At 40.4% G+C, this 24189-nt stretch overlaps 1 protein-coding gene and 1 pseudogene across 3 annotated transcripts in view; both read left to right on the top strand.

The window, feature by feature from the left end:
• The window catches only part of SCRN1 (secernin 1), a 58565-nt gene that overhangs the window by 5610 nt on the left and 28766 nt on the right, over positions 1-24189 (top strand). For all 3 annotated transcript variants that reach the window (XM_039862633.1, XM_039862632.1, XM_039862631.1), the window contains exons 2-3: positions 11572-11731; positions 23041-23222. In XM_039862633.1, coding sequence (XP_039718567.1) covers positions 11573-11731; positions 23041-23222 — 341 coding nt within the window. In that variant the 5' untranslated portion in view covers position 11572. The remainder of the gene's footprint in view (positions 1-11571; positions 11732-23040; positions 23223-24189) is intronic.
• LOC120602544 (uncharacterized) lies at positions 21068-21185 on the top strand (annotated as a pseudogene).

Here is a 24189-nt window from a genome sequence, read left to right as displayed (position 1 = left end):
TAGTGTGGGATGGCGGAGAACTGAACTGGATGGGATGTCGCGTCACTCGGTCAGTGGGACCGGATGGGGAGGGAGCTCGTAGCCTCCCAGATTGAGTCTCAACTGAAGTAGAGAGAAGGAGCTGGATTGGAGATGGTTAACATTCTCTTCTTCTGTTCTTAACGGTTATACATTTAACTTAAGTCACCCAGTGCTTAATCTGCTCCCCTACGGTGAGATAGACCTTCTTGAAAGCTCCTATGAGCATTTTTGATCATTGTTTTAAGTTGGATTTACTGCCCTCCTCTCTCGGTTATGTATGTGAGCACCTCTTATTCTAGATAATAAAGACCTTGAAAACGTCTTCTTAGATCCATTTCCCCTTGGGTTGAACCTTTAAAGTGCTTGTAGGTGGTAGGGGTTCAAAATACATGTTGGAAATTTATCTGACTTCTTAAAAATCCTAATTCAAATAATGTAACTATCAATGGCTCTTCTGAATATTTTTCGCTTCTCGCAAAGAAAAACCTTTGTGTATTTTAAAATTGCACTTGGCAGTGCCCTAGTAACCTGAAAGAATTAAACGAATGTCTTAAAATGTCCTTGTTAAGCACTAAAGTAATTGGCTTAAAAAATAATTAAAAGACCAATAGTGTGAGCTTGCTACAAAAAAAATTTAAATTGACATAACTAGACAAAGTACAATTTAAAGTTTCTAGTGCTCTCTCCCACCCTTACTCCCACTCCCAACACTCAGTTAGATATTCATCCAGGCCCCTCCCTTCCTATCTATCAATCTATCTATATTATATACTTATATTTACATAAATTATATGTACACACATATATATGCATATGCATATATACCCTAATGTAGTCATATACGTATGTTAACATACATATGTATAAAGGTTCCTTTTGATAATAAAATGGGATACATACCCTTCCTAATGGTAAAACACAGCAAATGCTCTAGTATAAATCGACATTTACGAAGTCGTTTCTAAGTCCATTTTGCTAGCTATAAAGTAACCCTCTGGTTATTAGCAAGATTTAAATCTTATTCCTTGATTTTGTCCGTAGGAAATTAATGTTTAGCTAATTTTTTACAGGGACAGAGTATAAACCACCACTTTAAGAATGGGAAGATTTTTAAAAATCCCGGTTTACAGAGTTAACAGGTACATATCAAATCACATAAGTGGGAAAAGGTCAGAATAGACGATGCCATATTTAGATGGGAGAGTAGAACAGATGGTGGGCATAAGAAGGCCGTGATTCAAAGCAGCCTTGCCAGGTTAGTGGACACAACGGTGGCGATGTCAGAAATGAGAACAGAAGGAAATGAGAGGACCTTCGATGCAGCTTGCTCAGTAGCTCTCAGATCTTCCCCACAGAGAATGCTTTTGGCAGCTAACCCTGTCCCTGCTTATTTCACACATTTCTTCTTTCTTTATCTCCGTTATCATGACACGCTCAGAACCCTGATCTTTAAGAAAACATTAAGGGAACAAACTCCTTTTGAATGTTTCTCTGTCTCAGATACTCTGCATATACAATGCATGGTAGACAGCACGACCACATTTCATAGTAAGTGGAGGGACTGCAACCAGAATTCTACCCGACTCTTTCTTAAAAAGCCATAATAGAAGATCTTAGAGAGAGAATCCTAACTGTACAGGCCTAAGGAATGTTATTAATATGACACCAAGTCATTTCCCTCCTTTTTTTTTTTTATATTGCTATGAAAGATGGAAAACTGTCTTCCATCCTGCCATGTATTGGAAAACAGCTTCCTTACAATCAACTTCCTGACTGTATTTTTCTAATTTGATTAGCGTGAGTAAAAGATGAATCCTGCTTACGCTGTTTGTCTACTCTTCTCTGCATTAAAAAAATTGTTGCATCCATGAGACATGGATGCCATTCAACTCGTCTCTCCTCTTTCTTTCACCATATATTTTTTATAGTTGTGTATATCTCTCTCTAGCTATATGAATAATTGTATATAGCTATATATGTAGTTGAATAGTTGACTATTGTTTATATAGTTGAATAGTTGTACATAGTTGCATATACAGTTGAATAGTTGTATGTAGCTGTATACACAGTTGAATTGTTATATATATCTGTATATATACTTGAATAGCTTTCTAAAGCTGTATATATGGTTGGATAGTTGTTTATAGCTCTATACATAGTTGAATAGTTGTACATAGCTACATATGCAGTTGTATATTTATACATAGCTGATTATATAGTTGCAGAGTTCCCCTCACTTTAAAATCCTTAAAAGAGTTCTTGCAAAAGAGATATGCAGAGTAAAGTTAATGACCTGGAATTTTTGTTTTACAATTTTTAAATAGACACTGTTTTATTTCCTCTTGCTGATCACCTGAATTGCAGTATTTTTGAAACAAAATAACAAAAGTTTATGAGCATTTCCATAATTAATAAAAAAATGTCCAAAGGATATTTCTTAGTAGTCTTACGGATTTAGGAACATTCAGCTACTTGAAATGATACTTAACTCTTCTTTTTTCTGACGCGCATGCTTACCTTCTGTTCAAGGCAGACAGAAGATTCCCAATAGTCACCAAAGGATTTACCTTGCATTGATGTTAAATGAAGAACACTTTTTTGGAAAAGGGCATTTTTAAAAAGTTGGATGAGGTTATTTCTTTAGAGTAATAAAAAAAGCAAAACATTTAAATAACAATTAATAAGCCTAATCTTCCTGATTATCATGTAGTCTGATTTTCCAGTTTTAAAGCTAGAGGCTGAGAAGAACACAGCCTCCTACACCCCTATTTGTCATACTGGGGGAAAACATCCTGCTTTCTCAAGTTAATCAAGGACGGGTTTCACCCACTTTCATCTTGAAAGCAGAGAGTATTGATGCCAATGCGATTGCTGAATCCAGCAACATGCAGTTAAAAGGAAATCGTTTCCTCAAAAATAAAATTGAAATGCAAGATGGCAGAATGTTGATGGCACTTGGAGCTGGTGGATGCCATAAGGGGTTTATTATACTCTTCTCTTGCGTGTGGGTTGGAAGTTTCCACAGTCAAAAAAAGAGCCAGGCAGAAAAAATGAATAATACTTTCAGAAGCAAAGAGATTAAACAACTTATCCTGGGGAATATTGCACACCAGTCTGAATTGGCTGCATCAGAAGCACCTGGGCATTTGCTAAAAATATCTATAATGGGATCTCGGTTCAGACTTACTGAATCAGAGTCTCCAAAGAGGTGAGTCTAGGAATCTGGCATTTTAACAAGCTCCCTATAGACCATTTTGATGCGTGGTCAAATGGGAATACCGTGGATTGAACCACAGCACGGGAGCTCCTCATCAAAATCAGATTTTCCTGATTTTTTTCCCTCATTGAAGTTGAAATGTAGATACCCTTTTCCCTTTCATTTGCCCAACAAACATTTATTGTGGTCTTATTATGTGCCAGTCTGTATGCTAGGTGCCAGGGAAGTAAGGATTTACAGAAAGAGTCCCTGCTCTCGCTGGGCTCAAAATGGGAGGAGCAGAGCATGCATTTTAAAACTCAAGAAGAGATTAGGCAAGGCAGAAGTAACCAGGTAACCAGGTAACCAGGGGCTCGCCTCAGTCTCTCAGGCACTAACATACCAAGCCAAAGTAAAACCGCTCCCCATCCTTCCTGCCCCACTTATCCTTCTTCAGGGAGGTATCTGGGACCCAAATAAGTTACTTATATGTAGTAACGCCAAGAAAACATTCTCTGTGTTATATAAGTCCAGTGCTATTTGTAACCTTAAAAGGATTTTAAATATCACATGCTTTCCTTTTTAAAAATTATTTATTATAGAAAATTTCGAGCATACACAAAAGTAGAGAGAATAGTACAGTAAAATACTGTGTACTCAGCTATTTTTATTATATTGCCAATCTTGTCTCATCTGAATTCCTACCCTTTCTCCTTGCCCTGGATTACTTTCATTATATCCTCTCCAATGGGAATATTTCACTGAGCATCTCTAAATATATGGGCTTTTCCCCTAGACATAACCACAACATCATCATAGCTAAGAAATTAACGGTCATTCCTTAATATCAAATAGCCAGTTGATGTTCACACTTTCCCAATTATCTAATAAAATTTTTGTGCAGTTTTTTAAATCAGTATCTGAATAAGTTCCATTCATTGCAGTTGACTGATATATCTCTTAAGTAACTTTATCTCTTAATTTTTTTTCTTGCAGTTTTTGATGTAGTTGTTGAAGAAATCAGATTTGTCCTAGAGAGTTTCTCATAGATTGGATTTGTCGATCCGATCCCTATGATGTCATTAAACTGTAAACTGATGGTTAGATCTAGGGGTTTGATCATTCCAGTTTGATTCTTTAAGCACATTTTAGTTACACTCTGGAATGTGGGTGTGTCTGATGTGCTAGGTGCAACCCATTGGTGAGAAGGTGAAGGAGACTAATCGGGATTGGTGCAAAACTGGCAAATGCATTCATATAATTGATAAGAAGGAAGAAAGTGACCATTTATTGAGTGCCCACTGAATACAGCCACTGGATTAGGTGATTTTCACATCCTCTTGTGTAAACACTAGTGCTACGTTGTGAATGGGGGCTTGATCTCATTTTCACATGCACAAACTCTGATGCAGAGGGACCTCATAACCTGCCTGTTTCTCATAGATAATGGATGGAGTCAGAAAATAAACAAGGGTCTGTTTGTCTCTAAAGCGTGTCATCCTTTTGCCCTTGTACACATGGGACTAGGTAGGCATTATAAATGAGTACAGTTGGCCTGGCATTGACTGTGCAGGGGAGGTCCTACCCTACTCCATTCTTGCTGTGATGCAGGATGCGGATGCAGTGTTGCCAGATCTTTTGAGTTTTCAAGAGAAGCCAAGTATTTGAATTTCTATGGAAAAATCTCTAGATTTTAAAATGTTAGCTGCTATATTCAGATTTAAAACAATAAAAACACTATGCCAATACTCTGGGCCAAACCAAACAAAGGTGTAGCCTGCCACCCCTGTCCCATCTCGTGCTGCCCTTGAAATGAGAGAAAGGGAATGTTAAACAACTCATCAAAGACATGGAGTGACACTGAAGAAAATCTTCAAAAGGTGAAAGAACATTTAGGTAATGGCAAGGAAAAAGCCACGTTTCTGAAGTCTGAACGGATCAGACCTTGACAAAGCAACAGCCTTTACCATGTACCTTTTCTTATCCTTGTGACAATTGAGTCCTTGCTGTGTCCCAGATCATATTCTGAGCACTTTGTAAGAATTTGCAAGTTTTAGCTCCTCTAAACCTCACCACAACCCTGTCATTATTTCTGTTATGTAAAAGTGACATGGGGCTGAGATTCAAACCCAGGTTGACTCCAAAGCCTTCCGACTTCCTTAATATTGTCTTTCTACTATTAGATAGTTTCTAACTCAAGGCACTGAATGTGAGAAGCTGGAATTCACTGGCTCTGGACTCCTAAAGCTTCATGCTTTACTCTCTTGAGCCTTCAGTGAAACATTTAGTAGCATCTTTCAGGCAGAACTTGATGACTCTGAGTTAATTTATGTGCCTTTCATCAGCTGGTGTTTACATCCCAATTTTTCGTCAGATAATTCTTTCCCGCACTCCTCTTTATTCCTTCCTATTTCAATAGCAGATGTATGAGGGAAAAATCAATTTATAAGTGAGCATGATTTGTCCTATTTTCAGTTCAGAAGGAATATCAATGCTTAAAAAAACGAATTTATCAATAAATAAAATAACATAATAAAATAATTTCTTCTTTGCTTTTCCAGAAGATGGTAATTCACAGACAGCAGGTTTAAACTTACGCAGTCTGCTCAGGAAAGCTGGGAGCTTATAGAATAAGGAAGCCCAGCTGGACTTGACTTTGCGCAAGTAAAGGTGCTTTGTCACAGTTCATAAGCCTATAACTCATTTCTCCGTCTCAGGCAATTTAGACTTCCTTATTACTAGGTAAGGTGACTGATGAGGGACACTCTTGCTTTATGGAGATAAAAGGGCCAGGGCGGTTTGGCAGGCAGGCAAAGAAAAGAACCCCTACTGTGGCTCAGAGCATTCACACCCTTTAATAACTACTCAGTGAACTTGAGGACAAAGACCTTTTCTCCCAGGCGGCTTCCTCTCTTCTCGTCTAGACATTCTGAAAGTGGTCTCCTAGTTACAGGGGGACAGTGCTCCACCCCTGCAAGCCTGCACCCAGCTTCCCCTCACTCGTCAGAGGATGAATGTTGGAAGAAGCCGCTCCTTTGCTGCGAACTCCAGGGAATCTGGAGTTCTTCTATCTTGTTCCCAAGAGGAAGTCTTGATTCCTGAGAGAAGCTTGATAAAGAGGACAATGATGGTTAGAAATTGAGCTTCTGTGTACTTTACCAAGGCTGATAGCACAATATCTAAAGCTGTGAGGTCTAGTACTGTAGCTTCTAGGCACGTGTGCCTATTTAATTAAAAAAATATTTTAAATCGTGAAATACACATAACATGAAAGTTATCATCTTAACCATTTTTAAGTCTACAGTTTAGTCGTGTTAAGTGTATTTATATTGTTGTGCAACCAATCCCCAGAACTTTTCATCTTGCAAAACTGAAGTTCTATACCCATTAAACAACTCCCCATCCCATCCTTGCCCCCCCACCCCAGCCCCCCCTCGGTCACCACCATTCTACTTTCTGTCTCTCTGAGTTTGACTCCTGTAGGAACCTCAAATGAGTGAAATTATACAGTATTCACATTTTTGTGACTGGCTTATTCTACTCAGCATAACGTACAGATAAATGTATTTTAAAATAATCTTAACAAGTGCTTATTAGGACATGCCTGTTCATTTAACCACTTTGGGGTTAAGTTAAAGTGTTTCATTCATTAGAACCGTTAGCTTATTGCTAACCTGGCAAGAATCCTAATGGGTATTTAGCACAAAGAAGCCTTATTCAATAGATCTACCCTTTAAGCCTGCTGCTTTTAAAGATTTTTGCTTGAGACCCACAGTCAGAGAGAAGTGTTGTATTTCAACCCCATACACACACACACACATGTATATGGGTGTATGTGAATTCTCATATTTAAAATTCAGGTTTCTTGTACCAACATTTACCCGTACTATGTGAGATGCATATATATTCTTTTCTAAAAAAATGCTTCTCTTAAAAAAATTCTGATCTTATCCACTAAATTGAAATATTATCCACTCAATTGATTTCATAAACCACGAAAAGGCCACAATGTGTAGTTTGGGAAACACTGCTTTAGACACACCTGGGGTTTTTTTCAGGCCTGTCATGTAACACTGTGCATTCACCCCCCACAATTCTGGGTCCCCATAGCTCAGCAAATGGCTTCAGAATTATTCCTCAAAACAAACAAGTTTTGAAAAAAAGCCATCAGTCATGGATTTATTTCTGGATAAGCTCTGTTCACTGATTTAATGTTGGTTTAAGTGTAGTTATGATAAAAAAAAATTCATTATCAAATGTTATACTCTGTTTCTCAAAGCCAAATATAAATGAAAAAATTTTAAGCAGTATATTTCTGCATTAGCATGTGTGATTGGGAATTAATTGACTTTTAGTTTATTTTTCTTTGTGGAGGAAAATATGACAGCTGATAATGCTGTATAAGGTTATAAAGGGGACAGGAGAAAAATCTTAAAGTGTTTCTTGTGTCATGCATGAATAATGTAAAGTTTATAAAAATCCTCTAAATAAAATTTTCAAAAAACAAGTATATAGATGAGTTAATTTGTTATATTAGTTTAAAAAACTGGTATGTTAACCAGTATTTTGATAAATAATAGGAACAAAATTGAGTTTCCTTCAGTCACTTTCAGAAGGATTTTATCTGAGGCTCAGCAGAGAATTGGCTGCCTGATAGGCCAGTTTTTCTTTTTCTGTAAAGGAGATAATTGCAGGAGTCCTGGCCACTGTTTGTGTGAATAATAATAATGAAAATTTGTGTACACCTTCAGTAACTCTGAATTAGGCAGACTGCAAAAAAAAAAAAGTAAAAAAAGATATCAGAGAATAACTATAATAACACTGAATAAAAAATTTAATCTTATTTAATATTAATATTACTCAAATAAGAAGAGTTTGCCAGTTTTGAAATTTTATTGTCAGGACATAGAAGTAGAGCCAATTTTTTTTTCTTTAAAATAAAATCCCCAAATTGGTAGTGTCCCCTGGGTTTATCTTTAAAAAATCATTTTTGTGATCATATAAATACTTACAAGAAAATTGGAAATTAAAGGAAAATATGAAAAAAACAAAGAATTCAATGGTGAGGCTACCGCTATTAGTATTTTGGGCACATTTCCTTCTAGTTTTTTTCTATGCATATTTTTACATAGTAAGAATTTATTTTGGACTCTCTTCCCAAACCATTTTTCTCATTCAATTAAAAACTTTTTATAAACATATTTTTAATGATTTTATAGTATTCTACCATATAAATCTATCATAAAATTTTAGCCATTTTTTCTGATGCAGGACAATTACGTTTTAGTCAGTTTTTCACCTATGTAAATATCTCTGTGATGAACACTTTTCTGCATAAATCTTGCCATATTCCCCACCATTTTCTTAGAGTAGAAACATAGGAATAAAATTACTTGTTAATCCCTTCATCTCCACCTAATGAGCTGTCTCCCACCATCACAACTTCTTTGAAAAGTTGTCCATATGCACTGGCTCCACCTATAATATAAAACGGGCTTAAAAACCTTCAGTGGCTTTAGTGTTTATTATGGGCTAGACACTAAAATCCTTGCCTTGGCCTTCAAGGCCCAATGCGGACCGGCCTGCTGACCTGCCTCCTGACCGGCCCCAGCCTCTGCCCGCTCTCTCTCTGGCCTCAGTCACACCGGCTTTTTCCTTCTGTGGCTCCGCCCCCTTCCTCCCCGCACAGGGCCTTCAAACCTGCGTTATCATCTCTCTGAAACAGTCTTCCTCCTCGTGCATCTGTCCTTTGTGGAGCAGGGGGTGAGATAACTGCTTAGAGGAGGTGGTTGAAGGTTTGAAGAGAAGGGAAGGTGTCAAAAGCTCATTTAGGAGTTAAAGAGAGGGACTGACCCGAGAAGCACAGCGGGACTCCCAGGTGGCCGTGAGGGCCCCTTCGCGCTGTGTTCAGAGTTGGGAATATGAGATATGCTTCAAAGGAAATAGACTCGGCGGGCAGAGCTCTGTCACCTTTAGCTTCTGGAGAGAAGGGCTTGCTTAAACGCGGTCTACCTGTCGAGTTCACTAGCGGCTTCCTAATACTTGTTTTCTTCAGGCTTCTGGAAGCATCCTGCCTCCTCCTTGCTAATTCAGTTTATATGGATGATAGCATGTTTTGTCGTTAGACTAAGCAGAGGACTTCACAAATAAGTACTTCCGGGATCACTGGAAGCCATAATATAAAAATCTTCATTTCTGGGTTTATTGGGAAATTGTAATGCTGCTCTGTGCAATGGGATTTCTACTACCTGTGTGTGACTATTTAAATTTAAACTAAAGTTTGTAATAAAATTAAAAATTCAGTTCTTTAATCACACTTACTACATTTCAGTAGCCTCATGAAGCTAGTGACCACCATATTGGACAGTGGAGATAGAACAGTTCCGTCATTATAGAAAGCTCTTTTGGACAGCACTAGTCTGGAAAGCAGAAAACGATCCAGCCGACTCATCTCTGAGGCTTCAGTGTGTAGAACTGTGGTCCAGGAAAAATAAATGGACAATTAGCCTCGGCTAGTTTGCTGCTGCTTGCGATACACAGTTTGCTGGTTCAACTAGCAGTAAAAAAAGAAAAAAAATTCTCCCTTCTGGCATTCCCAGTCATTCACAGAATTCACGGAAGAGCCAGCCTCTCTGAGCCACATCCCCCTGGGCCTCACCATGGTCAGCCGACCCAGAAGATTTGCTGACCAAGCAAATGTCCAGGCGGAAGAAGAGGTTCTTAACAAAAACCCCGTGGGTTTTATTTATTTTCTATAGATACATCTCATAAATGCAAGACCAGTGGGTTCCTAGTATTTTTAAAGATCAAATAAAGTAAGGGTCTGCTCACAGATGAGACACCAGCACTTTTGTAATGTCCCTGCCTTCATATTGCTTAGACTTTAGAGGGAAAGACTCAGTATTGATTGTTGGTAATCAAATAATCGCACAGATATTTCAGATTTGATTGTTTATATAGTACGGTGACATAAATTTAGGTGGCATTTGAGCTGGTCCACGAAGGAGCAGGAGTTAACGAGGCAGATGGTTTTGGCGTAGTTGGTTTTAGGAGCAGGGACAGGAATATCAAGAAAGAGAGCTCAGCCTGTGCAAAGGCCCTGGGAGTCCTGGAGGAGCTGGAAAGGCCTGTGTGCTGGAGCTGGGAGAGTGGAGGTACGAGTGGCAGATGAGGCTCGGGAAGGGGCATGAGCTTGATCAGATTTTAGTCTTTGTTCTAAGAGCTGTGGGAAGCCTATAAAGGATTTGAAGCAGGAATGACATGAAAAAAAAATCTTCCTTTTAAAGCGATCCCTTTTGCTTCAGTGTGGACAGTGTTTTGGAGGGGGAATACTAGCTGTTAGGGACTAATCTTTTAGGATGCTGCTGCAGTGGTCCAGCCTAGAGATGATGGTGCTTGGGGAAGGGTGGTGGTAGTAGAGGTGGAGAGAAGTAGATAGTTTCCGTACAGATTTGGGAGATCCAACCTACTGGATTGGTAATATGTTAGATAATGGAGAAGCAGATGGTAAGGATAGTTCCTGAGTTCTGGACGCTCCAGTGGGACAGGCGGTGGAGCTGGCCACTGGGATAGGGAACCCTGGAAAGGGACCAAGTTTGGGGAAGAAGATGATGAAATCAATGTTGGATATCTGGTAAGCAGTTGGGTCTACGGGTTCAGAGCTCAATGTGTAGGTCACTGGCACTTAAGTGACAAGGGAGGCTCTGGCTGTGGATGAATTTTCCCAGAGAGAAAAGGGCATTAACTGAGGAAAGAAGGAGCAAGCAGTGAGGATGCTCAATGGCCAAGTAGACCAGGAGCAGCTGGAGAGGTGGGAGGGAAACCGAAAGATGCTTGAGTGTTGTGTTTTTGAGGTAGAGTCAAAATATATACATAACAGAGGGAGTATCTTTCCATTTAAATCTAGACCCAGTTCCATCACCGCCCCCAAATCTGTTATATGGCAGCCATGCATCTCTGAGGCACTTCTGTAGGGCACGGTTACAAGGTATATGTATTTATTTTTCTATTACAGTGACAGATTGCAGTGTGCGTGTGTTTCCTGCCGGGAACAATAACCTGCTTTCCCTTCTCCTCCATCATTGATTGCACTTTTGGCTGCCACGCAGTTTGTTGCAAATCCGACCTTGTTTAATCCCACGGAATACTAAACAGTATCTGGTCTCGGGGGTGCTGTAATTCTACTCCAGGTGCCCCACCTTCATTTGCCAGCTGGGATCTCTTAATGAGCTGGCTGCACACAGTTCAATACTAAAACTATTTTAGCTGGTGAAATATGTTTGAAGAATTCACTGTTGGAATGTTCCACGTTAGGCCTGCTTCCATTCCCTGTCTGGCGATCTCTCCCTTTGCAGGATGCCTGTGGCTCCTCCAAGTTGCTGTTTGGTGGCCTTCCCGCCGCGTGCTAAGGACGGTCTGGTGGTGTTTGGGAAAAATTCAGCTCGGCCCAGGGATGAAGTGCAGGAGGTTGTGTATTTCTCGGCGGCCAATCACGAACCCGAGAGCAAGGTGGAGGTAAGTGATGCATTACAATCGCTCGATTAGCAGTTATTCTGTTGCCTTGGCTTTGCCCAGCATCCCTTAACTTCTTTCGTGGAAGCCTGCTCACTCGTCAGAGCGGTCATGTCGACCCTATTGATTCCCATTTTCATTAGGTTCGCTCGTAGCCTTAAATATAGAGTCATATAGAGAATTCTGTGTTTGTTGCCGTGGCCCTTATTTTATAAAGTACAATATTTGTGCGGTTCCAAGTCAGATCTACAAAACATAGTACAGGCGTACCTTGGAGATATCGGAGATTCAGTTCCAGACCAGTGCAATAAAGCAGAGATATAAGAAAGCGAGTCGTAATGTTTTTGATGGTGAAGGGTCTTGCCTTCCATTTGTAAAAAACTCAACATCTGTTGGGTACGAGACTGATTGGGGTGATCACTTTGTAAGCTATATAAATGTCTAATTGCTGTTGTGCACCTGAAACTAATATGATATTGAATGTCAACTGTCATTGGAAAACTCCCCACGATATCTGTGAAGCACAATAGAGTGAAGCGTAATGAGACAGACGATGCCTGTGTATTCGTAGATGCCTCGCTTTTATTTTTGTCTTCTCTACTCCATTGCCTTTTTTTCCTATAGGTAACTATGCTTGGGAAGTTTTTTGGTTTATTCTTTCATTAAACATTATATAGATATGTAATAAACCACACACACACACACACACACACACACACACACACATGCATGTGCATATTCCTCCCAAGCCCTTTCTTCCTTTCTCAGATGAATAATAGCATGCCATATACACTCTTTGGTGTTTTCAACTAGAAGCATATCTCGGAGACCACGCCATGTGGTATGTAGAGATATTCGTCATTCCTCGTCAAGAGCTGCATGGTGTTCCAGTCTACGGGTGTATCGTAGTTCGGTCAGTCCCATACTGCTGGACATTTGGGTGGTTTTCTACTCTTTCTCTATTGCAAATTGTGCTGAAGCGAATGACAATCTTGTGCATCTGCCACAGTGTCTGGCCTTGGTTTATATATTTTTATATTAAAAAAATTATCCGTCAATTTCTATTTTTGAGTGCTTGAATGAAAAGTTTTTGTTAGTATGTTTGGGAGGATTGGTGCCTAGAAACGGGATTGCTGGGTCACCAGGTAAATGAGTATGTAATTTTGTTAGATATTATCACATTTCCTTCTGTAGGTGGTATATTTGGCATTGTGTGATGTTGTATGTGCACCAGCAATGTGTGACAATGCCTGTTTCTCCATATTCCCAGTGTGTCGTCAGACTTTCATGACAACTCTTTTATGTTAATTTTATATCCCACGATTTTACTACAATTATTTTATTGGTGTGTCAACCCATATCCTTGACGCTTTTGGGTTTTCCAGTTATAGTGTTATAACGCCTACAAATAAAGATTGATTATTTTAACACTTCTAATGATTTTCTTTTCTAATTGGGTTCTAGCTGGGATTCAGTGTTAACACAAGTAGAGATATGGGTCTCTTTGTCTCTGTTCCTGAACTGAATGAGGCAGCCTCTTGTGATTCCCTATTAACATGCTGGCTTTGGGACTGAGATCTAGTAGCTTTCTCATGTTGAAAGGTACACATCAATTTCTATTTTGAATGCTTTAAAAGAAAGCCCTACAGAATAAGTGTTGAATTTTGTTAAAGGTCTTTTCAGCCACTCAGTAGCCACCTCGGCGGCTGTGGTGTTGCAGTGCTTGTCTTCAGGTCACCTATATTTCACTTAACAGTGGCCCCAAAGCACAAGAGTAGCGATGCTGGCAATGCAGACATGTGTCCAAGAGAAGTCGCAAAATGTGCTTCCTTTAGGTGAAATGGTGCAAGTTCTTGACTCGATAAAGTTTTTTTTTATCATCTCACATCATCAGCATAAGGGTGACAATACAATTAAGATACTTGGAGAGAGAGAGAGAGACCGCATTCACGTGACTTTCATTATAATATATTGTTACAATCGTTCTATTTTATTATTAGTTATCGTTCATCTTTTACTGTGCCTAATTTATAAATTAAACTTTATCATAGGTCTGTTATGTATAGGAAAAAAACAAGATATATATATAGGGTTTGGTACTATTTGCGGTTTTAGGATTCCACTTGGGGGTCTTGGAATGTCTCCCCCACAGGTAAGGGGATCTACTATGTCTGAAATAAATACGTTAGAAAAATCTGATTTCTTTTTTTGGAGCATAGGCTAAAGAAATTAATATTTTAGTCTCATGGTCACAATTGTTTCAGGGAATAGAATAGATTCTTTTTACTAATTAACTCATGGTGTATTATTACTCAAATACGCTATAGGTCGAGATAGCTCCCCTGCATAAGTGCAGCTTGATCCATACCAGAATTCGCCTCTCAGGCGGCCCTGACCTCTTTTCTGGGTTGCGTATCTGTGTTTTGAGCTGCCCTGTACATTTCCACGTTCACATTCTGCAAGTAAAATAACCTCACAGGTCAGAAGCCTGATTCATTTTTCCCATCTCGTTTGCTCCTTTTCCTCTAATAGCATCCTCGTCTGCCACATAGTTTAATCTAGAAACCAAAAGAAACATCGACCCTCGTTTTCCCACGCATCCCTTTATGCCCTGGGGACATCCCCGGGGACAGCCGTCACTGAGTCCTGCTGCTGCTTCTCCTGTGTCCCGCCCCCACCTCCTTCCGCTGCCCCCATCTCATGCATCCCACCCCCCTCTCCCTTCCATAATCAGCTTATTGGTGCCCCAGTCTCTCCTGGATTCTCATCCCTGCGGTCACCAGATTTTTTCCCCTCTAAAACACAGCTCTGTCACATGTTTAAAAACGTTGGGTTGTGTTTATAGGATGCAAATCCAGGCTGCTTTGTATGCCATTCACAGCTCTTCCCAACAGGCACCCTGCTCACTTTTCCTTTCTTTTCTCTTTCACATTAATAGATTTTATTTTTTAGAGCAGTTTTAGGTTTACAGAAAAATGAACAGAAAGTACAAGAATTCCTAAATATAACCCGTTACCACCCCCACCCCCGCCCCCCCGTTTCCCTTCTTGTGAACATCATGCGTTCGTGCAGAACTTTGGTTATAACTGGCGAGCCGGTATCGACACCTTCTTACCCGCTAAAGCCCATGGTTTACATTAGGGCTCACTCTTGGTGTTGCACATCCGACGGGTGTGGGCAAATGCATAATGACATGGGTCCACCATGACAGTATCATACGGAGTAGTTTCACTGCCCTAAAAATCCCCTGTGCTCTGCCTGTTTAGCTCTCTTTCCCCTAAGCCCTGGCAACCACTCATCTTTTCGCTCTCTCTGTAGTTTTGTCTTTCCTAGAATGTCATGTTGTTGGAATCACAGAGTACGCAGCTTTTTCAAATTGGCTTCTTCCATTTAGTAAGATGCATTTCAGGTTCCTTCGTGTCTTTTCCAGGCTTGGTAGTACATTTTCTTTAAGCGTTAGATAATAATTCCATTTTCTGGATGTACCATAGTTTATTTTGCCATTCGCCTATTGAAGGACATGTTGGTGGCATCCAAGTTTTGGCAGTTAAGAATAAAGTTGCTATAAACATTTGTGTGCAGGTTTTTATATGGACATAAATTTACAACTAATTTGGGTGAAGATACTTTCTAATTAATTTTACATTTTGAATAGGTAATATACTGTTGTGGTTCAAAGAGGGATACTAAAAAGATACTAAAATGGTTTACAGTGAGAAACCTTACTCCCCCCTATTCCTAACTACTCTGACTCTCATCTTATGTAACCCATTCTAATAATTTCTTGCACATCCTCTCAGTGTTTTATGCAAATAAATACAAATACTGAGCCTTCTTTTCTTTTTTTTCATTAAAGTAGCACATTATATACACTATTCCAAAACTTGATTTTTAAATATATAATTTCAAACTTACAGAAAAAGTCTGCAATTTGCTTTTCTTGTTTAATAACACTTTGTAAAGATTTTCTATATCTGTACATAGAGATTATAAGTTTTACAGCTGATAGTTGTTTTCTATATCTGTACTGATAGTAGTTCATCGTGGAGATATTCCATAATTTACTTACTTATCAGTCTGCTACTGGTGGACACTAGTCTAGGAAGGAAAGCCACAGAGAACGTTGCACATAAGTCATTTCGTGCATGTGTGGGTATAGCCATGGATCTACTTCCAGATGCAGGATCACTGGGTCATAGAGTAGTTTTTCTGGTGATTGACCTCCAGAAGCATTGTACAATTCCCTGCTTACTTTTCTATCCTCATTATTAGTTTTTCTCTCCCAGTTTACACCTTCGGTCCCAGCTACACTGAGCTGCTTGCCATTTCTTGAATAAACACACTTGTATTTCTCTGTGCTTTTGCTTTTTCTATCTTTTGCTGAGAGTGTCCTTCCTCTCCCCTACTTGGTAGACTCCTATGCATCCTTCGAGGCCCCAGCACGAATATGCCCTCCTCCCTCTAGCCTGCCCCTCTTCTGTGAGCATGTAGCACTTTGTGCATATTCTGCCATTACAAATCAATTGAAATTTACAATCACCTGAAATGAGGGTGATGAGTTTTGGTCTGGGAGGCGGGATCCTGGGTTCCAGTCTTGCTGTCCCCATTTACTGCATCTTGGGTCTTTGAGACTCAGTTTCTTCATTGGCCATACGGAGATCATAATGTCCACTGTGTCTGCCTTCCAGGGTTTTTTTTGTGAAGCACATGTGAGCTGACATGTGAAAGCACCACGTAAACTCTAAGGAGAACATTGTGCAGAGAGGAACTTGTTCTTTTTTAAAAAGAAGAATTGACTAGCTTTGAGAGATTCTGTGATTCCAGGTCTCAGTTCGCAAACTCCTGTCTTTAGCACGTGCTTTTGAATCTACTTTTCAAATTTATGCTTATGCCTTCAATTCCCTTATAGTTACACACCTGTAACTTGTTCCAAGTATAGAATGATGGCTTCTTTCCGTATTTGGGCTTAGGAGCCACCATGACTGTCATGTAACTTTCATAAAAGCACTCACTAACATATTGAAATTATTATTTTTTAACTATGAAGAGTGGGAACTTCCCATAAAAACCCAATCTATTTTTCAACCATTTCATGACATTTTCAACATACAGATTCTGGTGGTTTCCCTAGAAATGTCATTCTTGAGGGCCGATGTCCCAGGAACTCATTTTCTGAGAATAACCATGTGTAAAAAGTCATCCTGATTGCTCATTTACTCACCCACCCACCCCTCCAGCTGGTCCATCCTTCTAGGCGGTCTTCCCTTCCAGTTTGTCCGCTTACCCACCCCTTCACCCTTCCCTCAGTCTGTCCACCTGTCTGCCTATCTGTCTATCATCTACTGTATGTCAAGTTCACTTTGCTTGAGACTGCAAGAATAATAAATAGGGTTCTCCAGCACAGAGCACTTTATTTTATGTTCTTTAGTCTTTCTCGGGTGGATTCTGGGTTTTTAACAACTTCTTTTGGTTGCAGAGTAGGATGGATAAATATGTATCTATTTGTGAAAGCCCTTTGGTCCTCTCTGAGGACGCCATACCTCTGTGCATCACAGGACTCCTCTCAACTTGACCTGAGCTCCGCTCCTCCTTATAGGGAGGCTTGTTGAGGAAGCAAACGAGTAATTTCCTGGGTGATGATGATGATGGTGATGATGATGATATGTGTGCATTCCCCTGGGTGGATATAAGTCTATTCTTATATGGTTGAACTTTCTATTTGGGGGAAAAAAAATGGATCCAACATTAGAATACCGCGTTCCAGAAAAACAATAGATTTCAACTAAGGTTTATATTATTTACACATGGCACCCAAGGGAATGATTGTACCATAATTTGTGAGGACAGAATTCTTGACAGCCAAGTCAGGTTTGACACATAATGTTTTTTTTGAAAGAGTCTCTCGTTATTATATAATAAATCTCATTTCCATTATTTTCCTCCTTTAAAGTTTAAAGTTTTCATTTTATTTGAAAGTTCGTTTTAATTTATTTCTGTTTCTCACGGCATGAGGTTCTGTGTGGGATCGGTATCCTAGGGTGAGGTTATACAATGTTCATGATTCGGGGCCGGCTTTTGGTGGATCGTTCCTCTTTTCTTCCCCAATGAAAATACTTGAAAAGAATAAAACATGACCAATTAACGACAGCGGCGGCATTGTTAGTGTAATTGTCCAGATCACGGCTTTATTTGTGGTGTGTGGGGGCATGCACGTGTAGGGGGATCTGAATTTTAATTCTGAAGATTATTCCTTCCGGTAGGAAGCACAAGTCATTCTGGAACAAAGGATGCTGAGCAAAGCTCCGTGACTGCGGCTCGTCCACTCTTCCCGTCTGTTTTTGCTGTTGTTGTTTGTTCTCTTCTCTTCATTCCCAGGAGCAGAGGACCCCAGCCTTGTGCGGATTCAGAAGCATCTCCCTCTCCCCACGGGCGAGTGGCTCAGCAGGGGTCTTCCTTCTGCCATGTCCCCTTTTCCAAATTTATTTCTGAGCCCAGGTCTTTGCATAGCCCGTTTTCAAAGATCTTACAGCTTCAAGAAAATAAAAAGCAGTTCTTCAGAAATGTTGCTGACATCTTCTTTTGTTTTTATTTAGACCTACTATGAACCTTCAGGCCACATTTTCAAAACCAGCCACGTAGCAGGCATGACGCTGGGCTAAAAAATTTTTTTTTAAAACCCAACCTAGTAACCAACCAACCAACAACTCTCAGTGACAATTAGCAATGCTGCTTTAGACTTGCAAATTTTCTAAGACTAAAAATATTTCTCTGAAGCATCCCATTTTCCCTGCTTTTTTTCCCCCCACTCTACGAAGTCCGGCTGACTCATCAACTCATTTCACAGCGGTTTTCGCTGGTGGTGCCAGGGTTGTGTTCAGTAGGGAAGGCACAATGGTTGCGTTTCATTAACTGAAATGTCTCTTGTGTGAGTGTCTATTCTTCCTTTCACTGGGTGAGATCCAGAAATACTGTGCGTTGGAATGAGCAAGGGGTGGGCGACAGCACGAAGCTGATTTTGCTCTTTCATTTCTTGACACGATCGCACAAAATAATAGAGGGCTCGCTCTGCAGAAGAACCGTCTTTTGTCTTTGTCTCGAGGGTCTTGTCAAGGTTCATCTTTTCACCTTCCGACCTGGCATGTGTCCCCAGGAGCCACCTGAGAGAGTAGCAAGCTCAATCAGGCAATACTTTGAAAACCTCGACAACTCGTGTTAGGCAGGGCTGGCATTTAGAAGTGTGCCTCACCGCACGCTCCGCTCTGGGCGTTCTTTTATAGTTATGTGGCCTTGGCACCGGAAGTCACACTAGCTGACATTTGTTTTATTAAAGGCTGGTTAGGAGTGGACGTGAGGCAGTATGACAATTTGCTCATCCCTTTCACAGCTTAATAACCAAAGCCGAGGCCAGAACTACCCCTGTAAAGACCTAAAGTGGTAAATATTTTATTTTTTCTTTTCCTTGTCTAGTAGAAATTTGGCTAGGAATTTTGACTTAGAGAGCTAAATTTTTTTTTACCGCACTGAAAGATTTCAGTTGCTTTTTGGATTTTTTTTTTTTCCCGGTGAGACCTTCTTGGCTACCTCAAATCCCACTTATTCTCTGCCTCATTAATAATGTGGCAAATGTGAAGGTCATTGAATTCTATTTTAAAAACCGACTGCCTGTGGTGTTCATGTTCTAGACGGCTGACTTTACAAAATTTAGCTAATTATAACACGTGTAAATGTTCCTTCTTGGCGAGGTTTGCTCCCAAAGTGGGATTTTAAATAACCCGTCTATATGAGATAAGCGTGTCCATCCTCCTCATTCTCTCCCAGACCCAGGTGTGATTTGTCAGATTTCAAACACAGTGGAGCGTGTGTGAATTGCAGCCACAGGAGGGTCCGTGTCAGGCCCTGGCTTCTACGGTTCCATGACAAAGGTGCCTGGAGGAGCGTGTGTTGCGGGCTCACCAAGGCTTAGGTGCCTGACTGCCCGTCTTCCCTTCTACCTCGCTCTGCTCTGTAGCATGTGAGGGGGATTTGGTGCATTGGTTTTCAGCCCAGTGCTTCGGAGGCACTGATCTGGCCCTTCTGGAAAGATCTTCGTCCTTCTGCTCATTCTGAGTTTGGCCTGAAAAGTGTCAAGCTGGCTGCGTGTATTTTGAAGTCTCACGAAGACCATATGGTTTTTCTGATTCAATTTTAACATTTTTATCAGTCGGTACTTACTGAGCTCTTGGCAGTCCTGTGACTCAATGACATCACAGTAGTTCCCCTGAGTGTCACAGTGGGGGACCTCCCTGCACCATGACACACCTTTAATGTCCCCCATCGGTCTCTTTTCAGGCTCTTACCTCTGGAATACCTTGACATCTGGCCCTTTTTCAAGGTCAACTAAAGTGTCACCCACTTGTAAAACCTCTGACCACTTGGATGTGTTATGTGTTATGATTTCCTTTGAATCTGTTATGCTCTCTCTGATCTTGGTTACTCGTTCATTTATTCATTCATTAAAAAAAAAAAAGGTTTACTGATGTGATTATGTACCAGACTTGGGGTATATCAGTGAACCGAACAACAAAGACGTCTCCCTGCCCTCATGGAGCTTCCGTTCTAACTGGGGGAGATATCATACGTGAACAGCACATGTGATGCCTACGTAAGTCAGATTGTATTTTGGAAGGGGATAAATGGAATGGAATGTGAAAAAGAAAAAGCGGACAGGACTGGGTTGATCAGAAGTACAAGGTGGGAGGAGGGATCAAAATACAATGCAAATTGAGTAGACAGGCCCCGGTGACACTGAAGCCTGGTGGTCATGGTAATTTGCATGTGTGTTTTCTCCTTCTTTCCCAACCAAAACAAAACAAAACAAAACAAAACAAAACTGGACATCCTCATCAACTCATCTGCCAGCAGTACTTAGCACAAAATGCTTTGTATGTGGTTGGTGCTCTAAAAGTAATCGGTGAAATGCACGTGAACGTGTAAAAATCAACTTAAGGACTATGAGAGGTGAACACACAGTGCAATATATATGCCTTCCTGTTAAATCGTATACCTGAAACTTACTGGATTTATTAAAAATAAATAAATAAATAAATTTTGTAAAGGTAAAAAAATGAATTTAAGGACAAATAAGTAAATCAGTTTCCTATTTTTACTTTTCTCCTGCCCTTAAAAAAATATTTAAATAAATCTAGGCTTAAGAATCTGAAGATTCCTTCCCTATTTACTCATTCTTTTTAAGACAATTTGTCACTGGAGCTCAGTGTGTATAGGGGTTTTGGAAAGTGTTGGTCGATGCCTGAACTACTTTTTACATGAAAGAGTGCAATTTTAAGATACAGACTTCAAGTCTACGGCCATGCCACCCTGACAAGCCTGATCCTGTCTGATCTTGGAAGCTAAGCAGGGTCGGGCCTGATTAGTACTTGGATGGGAGACCACTTAGGAAGACCAGGTGCTGTAAGCGTAAAAAAATAAAAAATAAGGGATTGTAAGCTGACAAGGTCCTTGCAATCTGTGAGGTCAACCAGGGATTGCCTAGCCTAAAAATAAATAAATAAATAAATAAATATATATATAGGCTAGGCTAGGTAATTTTATATATATATATATATACAGGCTAGGCAATTATATATATCTATACATATAGACCAATTATATTTAGAAGAGCAAAGAGGACCATAGCTATTTCTTGCTTCGGCCAGGTTTTATTCTAAAGGGATCATTTTTTAAAGTAAATAACTTTTGGAAACTGAATGGGGAAAACATTTCAAAAGCTTATTTTCTTATCGATTTGCCATGAAAAACTCCAGGGTGTCTTGACAACCTCCGGATTTAATTAGCTTTCAGCTGACAAATATTTATCAAGTGAAATAACGTTATCCCAGGGCAGAGCAATATCTCCAGTGGCTTGTGAAGGTACTGATGTCACGTGACCAATGAGTGTGCATGCTACATGCATTTCAGCTCTTACCTGAGGTTTAGAGATTATGGAAAATCAATGCAGAAGAATTTCCTGGGCTGCATTCAGTCGATATAATTGGGTCTTGAATGGCAAAAAGATCTAAGGCTGCACTTGATCAATGCTTTCAGCTTCCCAATTTAAAATGTAAATGGCTTCTGCAGCTGATACAATTCTCCCTTGAGAGCTAAGGAGCTCTGTGTAATTTAGAGACCCAAGTTCCATGCCACGTTAGCCGCATAAAGGATGTGTCATGGACTGATAGAATGTCAGAGTCAGGAGGCCTCCTGTGGATAACTTAGGTTAGATATCCAGCTGAGTACTCCCATGGACCCAAGATGGGGAGGGAAAAGGGGAACCAGCAGGGAAGTTTTGAGTCACCCAGTTCCGATCTCACACCTGTTCTGTTTGCCTCTCAACACACTTTAACCAGTTTCATCGTCTTCATGCTTCCGCTTAAGAGTTTGTATGAAGGAAGGGTTCTGAGGCTAAAAATACTTTGGAAGAAAGAGTTCGATCTAGATTAGCTCATTGCTTTTCCAGGTGAAGACAGCAGCCTGGAGAAGGTAAGACATGTAACTGTACGTGGCGCACCCTGCCATTCTGACAGCAGTTAGAAACAGTCCCACCTCTCTGGGACTGTTTCCTTATGTGTCCAGCTCATGGGTTAGTGTGAAAATCAAATGGGACAGACAGGAAAGCACGTTGTATAAGAGAGTATACAGTTAATGCATTAGTTAAATGTAAAGTATTATTATCATTTTCTTTTTTCTGCCAGCAGAGCCATCGTGTAGGTTGTCAAACTGTGTTCCAGGGAGCCCTGGGGATCACTTCAGGGGGCTTAGGGACCTCCCTTCTTCAGAAACAAGCGCTTTCCCTTTTATGTGTTTTCTATGTCAGGCTTCTAGGTAGAGTTTCTTTTATAGATAGGGATCTGTAATGTTAAAAATATGTGAAAACCACCGATCTAGAAGGATTTTTGCAAATGAGAATAAATAGCTCTATGTTTGAAGTGCTGGTGGCCATCGGTGCCTATTGAAATGATTAGGCACATTATTCAGAGCAGAGATTTGGCCAAATGCCTGGTTCAAGAAGATGACCACCATAGATGTAAGCATTATGGACAGATTGGCTTGAATCAAAGAGAGTAAAACCGAGTAATTGGCAAGACCGAAACTCACTGTGGAGAAGACCTTTGAGCTGTTTTGAGACTTGGGGTGTCTTTTAAGTCTGGTTTTCCCAAGGCCTTTCAATTTTTGGTCTGTTTGTAACTGATGTGGTGGTTCAGTGTAAGTTCCAAGGTGAAAACTAAGTGGCACCTGATGGTGATGTCTCTTTCTTTCCTGTCTTCATTTTTTAGTGTACTTACATTTCAATCGACCAAGCTCCCAGGACCCATGCCATTGTGATAAGCAGACCTGCCTGGCTTTGGGGGGCAGAAATGGGAGCCAATGAACATGGAGTATGCATAGCCAATGAAGCCATGAACGCCAGAGAACCGGCCGCCGAGACGGAAGCCCTGTTGGGAATGGATCTAGTGAGGTATTGTGCGGTGATTCGTTCAAACAACTGCTCAGGACAGTTGGGGAATGGGGGTGGGATTTATCTCCCTCAAAATCTCATATTTTGTGACATGATCCTCCCAAAGAAGACATGTTCCTTTTGATATAAACTTTGAGATGATGGGAAAAAAAGGATAGATTACAGGGGAATATTATTCAGCAATAAAAAAAAATCAAATACTGAAACATGCTACAAGATGAATCTCGAGAACATTACGCTAAGTGAAGGAAGCCAGACACAAAAGGTCACATATTATATGATTCCATTTCTACGAAATACTAGAATAGGCAAATTCATAGAAGCAGAAACTAGATTAATCATCGCCTGGGGAGTGGGAGTGATTCCTGATGGAGACAGGGCTGCTCTCTGGGGTGCTGAAAATGTGCTAAACTTAGATCATGCTGATCATTGCACAACTTGTTGAATACACCGAAATCCAGCGAACTGTACATATATTTAAAACGGGTGACATTTACGGTATTAGAAATATATCTAAAATATATAAAAGAAAAAGGATGCATATAAAATACACGACATAGAAAGGATGAAAGAACAGAGATCGCTTCCCTCCTTCCCCGCTACATCTCAGTCACCTCTTCCTTTCCCTGCTCTTCCCATCACCGTGTGACAGAAGGAAGCGGTTATGGACGCTCGACAACAGGGATCTTTGTGTGCTTGTTCTCTACTGCTTCACAAGTACCAGGGACTGCGTGCCTGGCACGTAGTGGGTCATCAGTGACTGCGTTTGGAATGAATGACTAAAGTGGAGTTGGAACGAAACAACATTCTGACATGGCTTCCCTTTTTCTGAGATAGCGAGATGCGATAGAGTCATGGATGTACTTGAAAGATTTTGCTGGGAGCTGGGTCCTTGGTTTTCAGTGTGGATATACCAAGTCACATCACCTCTCTGGGCCACGGTTTCCTCAGGTGTCCAATGTGAGGC

This window comes from Pteropus medius, unplaced genomic scaffold (assembly GCF_902729225.1).
Source record: "Pteropus medius unplaced genomic scaffold, Ma_sr-lr_union100, whole genome shotgun sequence".
In the NCBI taxonomy this organism is placed as follows: Eukaryota; Metazoa; Chordata; class Mammalia; order Chiroptera; family Pteropodidae; genus Pteropus; species Pteropus medius.
This window is presented reverse-complemented; position numbering and strand designations above follow the sequence as displayed.